General features: G+C 48.4%; 2 protein-coding genes across 2 annotated transcripts; one reads left to right on the top strand and one right to left on the bottom strand.

Annotated features, from left to right (window-relative positions):
* Positions 1-1,550: 1,550 nt before the first annotated feature.
* Positions 1,551-4,073, bottom strand: IL334_005130 (uncharacterized protein; the record flags this gene model as incomplete). The annotated part of the gene is made up of 16 exons (XM_062936844.1): positions 1,551-1,642; positions 1,686-1,775; positions 1,845-1,916; positions 1,967-2,123; positions 2,178-2,284; positions 2,336-2,458; positions 2,509-2,637; positions 2,688-2,803; positions 2,871-2,956; positions 3,013-3,086; positions 3,141-3,322; positions 3,382-3,413; positions 3,466-3,580; positions 3,637-3,727; positions 3,787-3,817; positions 3,873-4,073. 16 exons carry the CDS (start codon positions 4,071-4,073, stop codon positions 1,551-1,553), a joined length of 1,698 nt encoding a protein of 565 aa, XP_062792895.1.
* Positions 4,074-5,594: 1,521 nt separating this feature from the next.
* Positions 5,595-10,610, top strand: IL334_005129 (uncharacterized protein; the record flags this gene model as incomplete). Its single annotated transcript, XM_062936843.1, has 1 exon — positions 5,595-10,610. The coding sequence occupies one exon, from the start codon at positions 5,595-5,597 to the stop codon at positions 10,608-10,610; it is 5,016 nt and encodes a 1,671-aa protein (XP_062792894.1).
* Between the last annotated feature and the right edge of the window lie 445 nt (positions 10,611-11,055).

The following is an 11,055-nucleotide window of genomic DNA, read 5'->3' as shown; positions in this document are numbered from 1 at the left end:
CCCCAACCCCTAACCCCTAACCCCTAACCCCTAACCCCTAACCCTAACCCCCTAACCCCTAACCCCCTAACCCCTAACCCCCTAACCCCTAACCTCTTAACCCCCTAACCCCTAACCCCTAACCTCTTAACCCCTAACCCCCTAACCCATGTGGCACTTCCATGCTTATGTAATCAGCTCTGGTGAGAGCTATAGCACCTATACTGTCACATACATATTACACTTGTCACAGACTGTCACAGACACATGTCACACACTGCGACACACTGCGACACAATGTCACACAATGTCACAACATCCTATACTGTCACATACCGTCACAGATGTCGCACTTGTCACATGTCACATCTCCCTTGTCACATACATTGTCACATACATTCTCACTTGTCACATCATATGACACAGTCCAATCCAACTTCACTGCTGCTGATATACACTGGGAGCAGGTCAGATCTACTTCTAACTTCTATGAGCCATGCATCCAGCTCCAATGAGCATACACACAAAGTTACAGAGCTCTTAGAGTAATGTTGGATCACATGAGAACTAACAATGGGTGGAGTATGGGACATGATGGACAGCCTGATTGGGGCTCCATGGGATATCACCTGATCAAGACTTGCTAAGCATTGGAGATTTGATTATGTAATCCCTTATTTGTTCTATATGCATGCATATAAACATATGAGGAGTGGAGGGGAGATGTATGCATATATATGTTACTTTCCCAGGGTTGTATCAGTAATCTGAATGTAGGTGGAGGTTCAGGGCATTTATTAATATAGGAGATCTCAAATTGAAAAATAATCACAAGGTGTTTCATAAAAGAACTTAAACTTATTTTTGATCAGTTGAGATCTTGACCTCTTGGACTGAAAGTTGAATGACTCGAGCAATATCCAACTTTTCCAGGATGTTTTTCCTGGGGTTTTCTTGTATCTTCGGCAGCTATCTGTAGGATCTTTCAGATTGGCAAAATTCAACCGGGAAGGGCAAAACCCCAAGAGGGAACCTCCCTATAACCCCCAAACGGCCGAGGTGAGTGAAAATAAATTCTCATGCATCCCACACATCATCCCCAGCCCTTTCAGTATTTTATCCAAGCTCACACAGACTGTCCCCAACAGCCCAGCCCGTTGGAATGCTTGACATAGATCCAAACACCATCTCCCGGCCTTTTTTCACCCCCGACCCCCAAGCCTTTTCAGCCCGTCCACCCGACCGACTGAAAATAAATTCTCATGCATCACACATCCCACCTATGCATGAATGGTTTCCAGATACAGAATCAGCATGCTTGCCTCTGCCGGGAATCCATGAAAAACGGATGCATGGAAATTCCCACCCTGGGGACGACCCCTGGCACGGCCATGTAACCCGTGTGATAGCTGCTTCCTTCGCACTCGATCGCTTCCTGCAGTCGCCTTGTTGCCCATACCTTGACAAATGACGCAAAGTAGCGATATACAAGCAAGACGTGCATGCAATACGTACTCATTCTGCTATTGATTTCATCTCATCTTTCCGCCAGAAAAAGCCACTCGTGAGGTCTAGAACAGCGCAGCTTGGAGCCTGCCTTTGAAACCATGAGCTGGTGGACGCTCCACCATAGTTGCCTCGATTTCAGCGACGTCGCTGATCACTGCAAGAGGTGTAAGCTTTTACCAAAAGAAAACGCCACTTACAATCAACTTCCAAAGGGTGGATGATGCTAGTCTTGGCATAGAGTTTATATCCGAAATATAGAGCAGGGAAAAAGACAGCGGGCAAGTAATCTGGCAAATACGTCAGTACACAGTAGGAAACATTTAAGAAACATCTGAACAAGACACTGAGATACGTACTAGTAATGAAAGTGGCTCGATCGAAGTTTTTGGTGTCTCGGAAGACGGTCCATCCAGAAAAGAGAATGATGACTACAGGGCATCAGCAAGTGCTAGGCGAGTGAGAGATAACGTAAACTCACTTGCAAACGAGAACAGCGCAAACCAAGCACCAAAGAGAGCCAGGGGGTGACGATAAGGGAGTGTTGTTCGATCAAAGTCTTGAGCTTTCATCGCCCTCCGGAAGCCAATATAGGCGATACAGATACCCATCCATTCGACAAGACCCATGACCGCGACCTATACGAAGGATGAGTACTGAGGACTAGTCGACAAACAAAAAAAGCGACTTACCAAGTTCACGAACCATCCGAACACTTGCGCGGCTCCATTGCTAACGGTCATGTATGCCAATAGTGGGATTGTAGCCATTGTAAGAACAGCGACCCAGGGTGTTCCATCTGATAATGGTAATCAGCCGTACACTTGTATCGTGTCACTCATAGACATACATCGATGAGTCCTTAGGAATATTCTTGGAACCAACCCCTTATGAGCCATGTTGTAAAGACTTCGAGAAGAGACATAAAGATCGGCATTTCCAGCTGACCACGCGGATGTGATTAAACAAGCATCTGGAAGGGAAATCAGCTATACATCAGGTACTCCATATTACATTACGCACTGATGATATGGGGTAAAGCCTTGATGCCCGAAAGCTGGATAGCGATGACCCATGGTGAGGCAGCAGCGTTACTAGCCGTACCGAGACGGGAGTTGTTGTAAGGCACAATAAGCCCAAGTATAAATGTACCTGTGGTCAAATGTCATTTCCCATCTCAATTTGTAGCTGGTGGTACTCACCTAAAATGTAGAAGACACCAATTCGGAAATAGATTTGTTTCATAGCTCGGGGAATCGAGAAACGAGGGTTGGAGCTTTCGGCCGCAGTAATACCGAAAAACTCTACACCGCCGTATCTGTATCATCCGGTAATCAAGATGCTCAATAAGCAATCACGGGAGAGAGGGTCAAATAGGAGCTCACGAGAAGGCGGCTTGAGTCATAACAGCCCAGAACCCAAGAAATCTTCCGGTACTTCCACCTATATCTTCGTATTGAGCGAGTGCCCCCTTGTAGCATTCTTGTCAGCATTGCACTATACAAACGATTCCGGGAAGTTATTCACAGGATCATGCCAGTAGTGGAATCCAAGGTAGTGACCGGTCGGTCCAGCTCCGCAATCTATAGCGATACCGAGGACTGGAAAACGTCATCAGCAAAGTCGATGAAATCATGGACGCACCAACAACTTACTGATCAAACCGATGATGGTCAATACCTTGATGGAGCTGAAGATGAACTCGGTCTCTCCGTACACCCCTGAAGTGGTCAGATTGAGGGCGACGACTACAACATAGCCGATAGTAATCCAAACCGCGTTGTTAACTCTACTCGGTTCCAGCCAGTAGTTGACAAGTACTGCTACGGCAGACAATCTGCATGATCCTAGGTCAGCGCAATGGGCTACCCATAATCGCGGGCATTGATGACTTACTCGGATGCACAAGTGAGAGCCCAATGAAGTGTCTAATACAGCGTTCTTCAATATGGGATTTTTGAAAAGCCTCCATTCACTCACAGTGCTCCAGGTCATGGCAAACCCAAGTGCCGGATCAAAGAATCGACCTGCGAATGTAAGTTGACCACCAGTGATAGGCAAATACGCGGACATTTCTCCGAGACCAAGCATCATGCTATAATATTGATCATCAACCATGAGAGACGGGGAAAGCACTATAGGAGAACTCACAAGAATACCAAGATTCCCACGAACGAAAAACCGAGCCACAATCCTAATGGACCTCCATTGGACAAAGCCGTTCCGGTTCCGATGAACAGACCTGTGCATTTGTCAATACTGCACTGAGACGGACTGACTTGACCAGACCCATAAACATACCTGTTCCGATAACTCCCCCAATCGCAATGAGCTATCGGGACGATCGTCAATTGTAATGCACTCGAGCTTCTTGTCAGGACACTCACCGAGACGTGACGTGGTTTCAAACCACGATGAAGCGATGATTCACTCTTCTCGATGCCTTGATGAGATTCCCCATAATCAGGTGCACCAATGGTGGTACCGTTTTGGTCATTGTAACCGTGACCGAAGGTCTTAGCAGGATGAATGGACGTTTGTGTAGGAGCTTTGTAAGACTTCTCCTGATCGGATGGGAATGTAGCCATTGTGTTGCGTTGACTCTGTGATATGATACAACGATAGCACTGAACTGGGGATATAGTGAATAGATGAAGGAAAGATCAGATCAAGAATGGTGCATCGACCATGGCTACGGGGGAGAGTGGATCGAGACCCGTTCAAAACTACACAGAGTCATGTGAAAATGGAGCATGTTGCAGTTATTCGTCATTCGTCATTTCGTCCAATCACGGCAGACAGAGAGAGATAAGAAGGTAATAAATCCAGCACAAAGCGAATAAGAATGACGTCGGTCCTCGTCAAGGACAGGTGATTCACAGGCTATAAAAAGAACTGCCAAGTTGCGTTAGTCTTAATTAGTGAAACGGGGCGGATATGACATCTGGTTCGCTACTGTTTATATGTATCGGTTAAATCTGACGCCACGCGATTAGATGCATAAACGACTTTTTGCCGATTGACAATGACAAAGAGCCATTTTTGGTTCCGGCTCACGTGGCTTTCTGGTGTTATCTGCCACGCCGGGGATTAGCTCGGGACTTTGATATCTCTGATCATTAAGTGGGGTGCAGGAAAAGGGAGGCTGCCACAGTTTCGCCACACTTACACGTGCGTTACGGCTCCTCCCGCGACATTCACGCCTTGGCAACTTACGCTAGAATACCCAGGGTCAGAGGGTAACTTTTAGTCCGGACTTCAGCCCGCCGTTTTCCGAGCGGTCCCGACTTTGAGTGCCTGTTTGGTGTCTCGGTTCACATCTTCCTGTCTTCACTCTCTCTTTCCTGTGCTTCTTTTCCGAAGTTTCGGTTCAGGTCCCATTCTTTCCTGCAAAGTGGATTAACGGATAGCGTAATTTCTACAAATGTCTCGTTCCCGAGCCGTTTCCCGTGACAACAACGTATTGGCGGCTTCTCATGCGTTACCGAAGCATGTTCCTTTCCTGCGTATACCCTGTGATGCACCCAGTCAACCTGAGATTGGGATCTCTGGTTCCTGTCGATCTCGTTCCTGATTTCGGACTACCCGCCAAACCTCCTAATCACCATGTATACAGGCGCGGCCTGATGAGAGACCGGATGCTTTGTGTCAACGGGCTTAGTTCGCTTCCTGTGGACCCGGTGCTCGAGTCCTGATAGCGCACATCTTTGTTTTTCTGACACGTAAATTCCTTGGTATCTCATTGTTGGATATATAGGAGGACTTTTCAAAATGTTTCTCCCCCGTTTCTTTTGGAAACATACATCCGTTTCATTCTGTTCATTTCTCATAGCACCGTCGTTCACAAGAAGTTGTACGACCCCGATCCTCATCTCCGACTTCCTGTTGATATCCTCCCCGCACGTCGGGAATCCGTAACACCATGTTGTCTTACGCTCTTTACAGTGTTGTTCACCTCCTTTCGCTACTCTCATTAGTCTCTGCGTGGGCTGATACCGACACTATCACCTGGGGTGGCGATGTTTCTCGTGCCGGTTATCAAAAGTAAGTTGTCACGCCATCTGTGGATGATCTAGAAAGCTACTGATCTATCTTTCAGCAACCACAATATGGATCCTGCAGTGGTGGGAAGCTCCCAGTTCGGTCAAATTTTCAAGACTGTTCTCCCTGGTAACTACGGCGGAGTACCAGAGCAGGTTTTCGCTTCACCTCTAGTCTACACCACAGACGACGGCGTACAGTACGTCTACCTGGCGACTCAACAAAACAATATCTACAAAATCAACGCCAAAACTGGTGTGATCGTCATGCATCGTAATCTTCACATTCCCTTCCTCACTGCCGACCTGGACGGTTGTGTTGATATCAATCCTCACATCGGCTCAACGGCCACAGGAGTCATCGATCCATCCACCAATACTTGGTATTTGACTACCAAAACCTATGTAAACCAAAATGTCGCGGGTGCTCAAGGCCGACCAAATGGCCGCTACTACTTCCATGCCATCAGTGTAGATGATCTCTCAGAGAGAAGTAATTTCCCTGTTGATCTCGAAGGCACCGTTGCGCGCAACAATCCTGCTCGATCGTTCAACGGAGGTATCCACCATCAACGACCCGCTTTGCTTCAACAAGGCCAATACGTTTACGCCGGTTTTGCATCACATTGTGTACAATACAACTTCACAGGATGGATCATGGGATGGGATAAATCCACAGGAAAGACTGTTGAGATGTACGCTACAGAGGGACAAGGTGTCAAGAACACCGTACCTGGTGCTGGAGTATGGATGTCAGGTGGCGGTCTCGCTTCAGACGGCCGGGGTTCCATGTTCTTTGCCAGTGGCAACGGGTACGCTTCTCAACTCAACGGCATTCCAGTTTCCGGACGTCAGCCTCCTACTTCTTTGGAAGAAGCCGCGGTGCACATGACGATCAACGACGATGGATCTCTTACCCCAGTGGACTTTTTCATGCCATGGGAAAAGACCCAACTTGATGGTGCCGACAAGGATTTGGGTACTACTCCACTCGAAATTTTACCCAGTCAATTTTCCTGCGGCAGCGTAAAACGGATTGGTGTGGTAACCGGCAAATCTGGAAAGACCTACTGGATCGACTTAGACAATATGGGAGGGTATCAGAACGGGCCAAACAAGCTGGATGCGGTCCTCCAGGTCTACCAAAACGAAAACTCTGTCTATGCTGGAGCCGGTGTTTACCCCTTAGAGGGAGGTTATATATACATCAACGTGATACAGTATCCTACCCATGTCTTCAAATTCTCTTGCGACGCTGGAGTACCCTCTTTCACTAAAGTAGCCGACACACCCGAGAAGAATGCTTATATTCTCGGTGTTGGTCACGGAACTACTACGTCAATGAAGGATCAACCCGGCACAGGTTTATTGTGGACATCCGACGTTGAAGGTGCAAATCTTCGTATCTACAATGCGGTACCTCAAAATGGTCAATTAACTTTGATCAATTCATTCAATGTTCCTGGAACCACCAAATTCAGTCGACCTGTCTTCAGTGACAGTCGAGTCTACATGATCACCACCCTGGGCTTATTCTATGGTTTCGGATCGCCCGTCAATCTCCCAGTGAACTGTTCTTCTCCTTACGACTTCGGTACTGTGAATCTCAACGATACTTCTGGTTTCAAGACCATCCAATGTCAAGCCAATGTTGACACGCAAGTCACCTCCCTCAGTATCAGTGGCAATAAAAACTTTGTACTCGGCAACTCCTCCGCTGTTCTCCCAGTGACAGTACCCAAAGGAACAACATTCTCTTTCCAAGCCGCATTCACCCCAGGTCAAGTTGGCCCTCTATCTTCGGACGCTGTTCTGAACACCACCAACGGGGCTGCCGGATTTAGTACCAGCACCCCAGTCCGTCTTAAGGGTACTGGACAAAGTACTAGCGCCATTCTCGGTTTATCACCAAACACAGTCAGTTTCGACGGTGTCATTACTGGTCAACAGGTTGGTGGAATCAGTCAATCAGTCATTTTGTTAAACCAGGGCAACAGCAATCTTACTATCACAGGATGGCAATGTTCAAATTCCAGTGAAACTGGCCCGTTCACCGCGATGACCATTGTGGACGCGTCGGTTACCTGCGGACCCTTCACTTTCAGTAAGATACCATCAGCAATCGCTGGTAACAGTCAAGCGGCTGTGAACGTTGCGTTTGACCCTATCTCCTCTGGAAACTACGCGACCTTTGTCAACATCGTGTCCACTGGAGGCAAAAAAGTTCTCGATGTTATTGGGGTCGCCGGTACCTATCCAAGTGCTTTACTCGAATTTCAAACTCCCGATGGCACTGGATGGGTTAAATACGACAACTCTACTCCGTTCACCTTTGGGGACGTGTTGGAGAACACATCGAGAAATTTGAAGATGCGTCTCACCAATCAAGGTGACAACAGCTCTGCGCGGCTATCGGTCACTGTCTCCAAACCACCTTTCGGGGTTGCTGGTATCATCGGAGCGCAGAATCAAATCGATCTTGCCGAAGGCACAACACTTGGCCCTGGAGAAAGCGCTACAGCTACCTTGTACTGTTCAGTCCCAAAAAGCCAAATCGACGTAGACTCGTACACTGGGTCAGCCGGATGGACGATGAACCTCGGCGATCCTACATTCGGAAAGCAACATATACAATTCGCTTGTAACGCTATAAGTGAACAATCCGCTCCTCTCCTGGCCAACGGAACCTCTCGATATCGATACAAAGGCTGTTACAAGGAAAACAATCCCGGTCGACAGTTGAAGACGCAAATCTACGCATCGGACGCCAACACTAACGAAATGTGTGTTCAAGCCTGTTCTGGCGCTGGATACGCATTCGCCGGTACCCAGTACCTTCGAGAATGCTGGTGTGGTCCTTATATCCCAACACAACAGGTCGATGACGCCAATTGCAATTATGCTTGTGGCGGCAACGTTAATCAGATTTGTGGTGGTAATGGAGTGGATCAAACTGGGTCTTATATCTCTCTCTTCATGGACTCCAATACAGCTGCAAACGTGGTCACTGGTCCCTCTGCCAACCCCGGGGTGAACGGTTTCACGAGTATCGGATGTTACACAGAAGGGACTGGAGGACGAGCTCTATCCATCGGTAAAGGTCTGGGCTTCGCTACCACTGTCGCCAATTGTACGGCCGCTTGTCAAGGTTACGCATATGCCGGTGTGGAATATGGTCAAGAGTGTTATTGTGGCAACTTACTCGGCACAGGCTCAATATCGGCGCCGGCTACCGACTGTAACATGGTTTGTGCTGGCAACAGTTCCGAGTATTGCGGTGCCGGTAACAGGCTGAACGTCTATGCTGTCAGCACCGTTGGAGCACCGTCATCGTCTAGTGCTGTTTCTTCATCAGTATCTTCTTCTACTGCTTCTGCTTCGGATTCTGCGAGTGCGTCGACTTCCGCTACGGCTTCCCCATCCGCTACACCTACAGGCCCCGTCAACCCTCCTGTGATCAGCGCATACACATACGTTGACTGTCACACCGAGCCAAATGGCGCTCGAGCTTTGCAAGGCAAAACCCTCGCCACTGACGACATGACATTGGACAAGTGTGCTGCAACTTGCTCGGGTTACACTTACTTTGCCGTTGAATACGCAAGAGAATGCTACTGTGGCAACACCCTGACCGCTGGTAGTATCACAGCTACCGATGGACGATGCAACATGCCATGCATGGGCAACAAGCTCCAGATCTGTGGTGGACCAGTCGGACTGTCTCTATATAACATCAGTCAGAACACGTCGACCTCCTCTACGTCAGGTAGCAGCATATCTTCCGCGGTCACAAGCTCCATCGCCCCATCGTCATCCGCCTCGGTGTCGTCAACCGCGTCTTCCTCATCTTCCGGAATCAATTCGACCTCTGCAACAGTAGTGGCGTCATCATCATCGTCATCGGGATCTTCGGCTCTAGCATCGTCGTCCTCCTCGGCTATCTCCTCTTCTGCCAATAGCACTTCCCTTCCTTCATCATCAGCTGCGCTTGCCTCTTCGTCCTCATCAGCTGCCTCATTGTCTTCGTCTTCGTCTTCGACTCCCTCATCTTCGTCTTCGTCTTCGACTCCCTCATCTTCGTCTTCATCAGCCTTGCCTTCATCATCTTTGGCAGCATCTTCAGCAGTATCTTCGTCGTCTTCCTCTACGGTACCTTCGTCTTCTTCGTCGTCTCTTTCGTCTTCGTCTGGCGCGCCTTCATCATCCTCTTCAAACCTTTCCGCCTCATCGTCCGCGGTTCCATCGTCATCAGCAAGCGCATCGGCTTCATCATCTGCGTCATCCACGTCATCCACGTCATCCACGTCATCCGCACAAGGATCATCTTCGTCCAAATCATCGTCTTCTTCGATTGCGCCATCAAGTGTAGCGTCATCCTCAACCAGCTCGTCTGCCATAACCAGTTCCGCTTCATCCTCTTCCGCATCCAAGTCCGCGTCTTCAACCTCGCTTGCACCCTCAGCTTCTGCCAAATCAGACTGGCAATACTTGGGATGTGCCAACGAGACCAACCCTCGAGCGCTGAATCTCGCTGCAACAGCAACGTCAACCATGACTATTCAAGCTTGTCAAGCCTTCTGCCTTTCGAAGAATTTGCCTTTAGCTGGTCTCGAATACGGACGAGAATGTTACTGTGGTGTTGCATTGCAATCGAACAGTACTCTCGGGTACAGTGGATGCAACATGGCCTGTGCAGGAAACACTGCAGGCTCCTCCGACATATGTGGAGGCAGCTCTCGATTGTCTGTCTTCAACTACACAGCTTACGTACCACCACAGCTCGTCCCTCTAGTCGGAACTTACAAGCTACAAGGTTGCTATTCAGAGCCTTCCAAAGGTCGAGCTTTGGCTGCTTACAGCTTCTCTAACTCCACCGGAATGTCTGCCGAATGGTGTGTAAACGGATGTCAAGCCAAGGGTTACTCTTACGCCGGTATGGAATACGGACAAGAGTGCTGGTGTGACAAGTCACTCAACGCTGGGTCTACCAAGCTTGCAGACTCAGCCTGCAATATGCTGTGTCCAGGTGATCAAAGGGAGTACTGTGGTGCGGGTTCCAAATTAGCGGTATATCTTTCCAGCTAGTGTGAGAGAACGTAGAGAGAAATCAATTCCTCGTCCATATCAAGTAGATTTATTAAATATTTTGGGTTTTATGTACATATTTTCGGGAGCATACGATACTTCTGATTGATTCCATCCGTAGAAGGCATGCTGCAGCAATGGTTTCGCGCATGGCACAGATACGAATGATCAACTTGATGACTCACGCAGAGGGAGAGGCAATCAGGCTTTTGTAACAATGCCTAGGGTCTGACTTTAGACGGTGGTATTATGCCTGAGAATAAGCATTTCAATATAAGTAGCTCTTCAGTAGCGAAGCACCGACTGCTGACAGCGATCCGTGAGGCCAGATCTCCAAATGGAGATTACCAAAAGAGCGAGCAGATAAATCGACAGTCTCTCGAGTGAGGTGGCAACGGGATTTACAGCCAATATGATACCATATCAACTCTCGTGATGGGGTCTG

The sequence above is a fragment of the Kwoniella shivajii genome, chromosome 6, assembly GCF_035658355.1.
Source record: "Kwoniella shivajii chromosome 6, complete sequence".
Taxonomy (NCBI): Eukaryota; Fungi; Basidiomycota; class Tremellomycetes; order Tremellales; family Cryptococcaceae; genus Kwoniella; species Kwoniella shivajii.
Note: the sequence above shows the minus strand (reverse complement) of the source record. Positions and strands in the feature narration are given on the sequence as shown.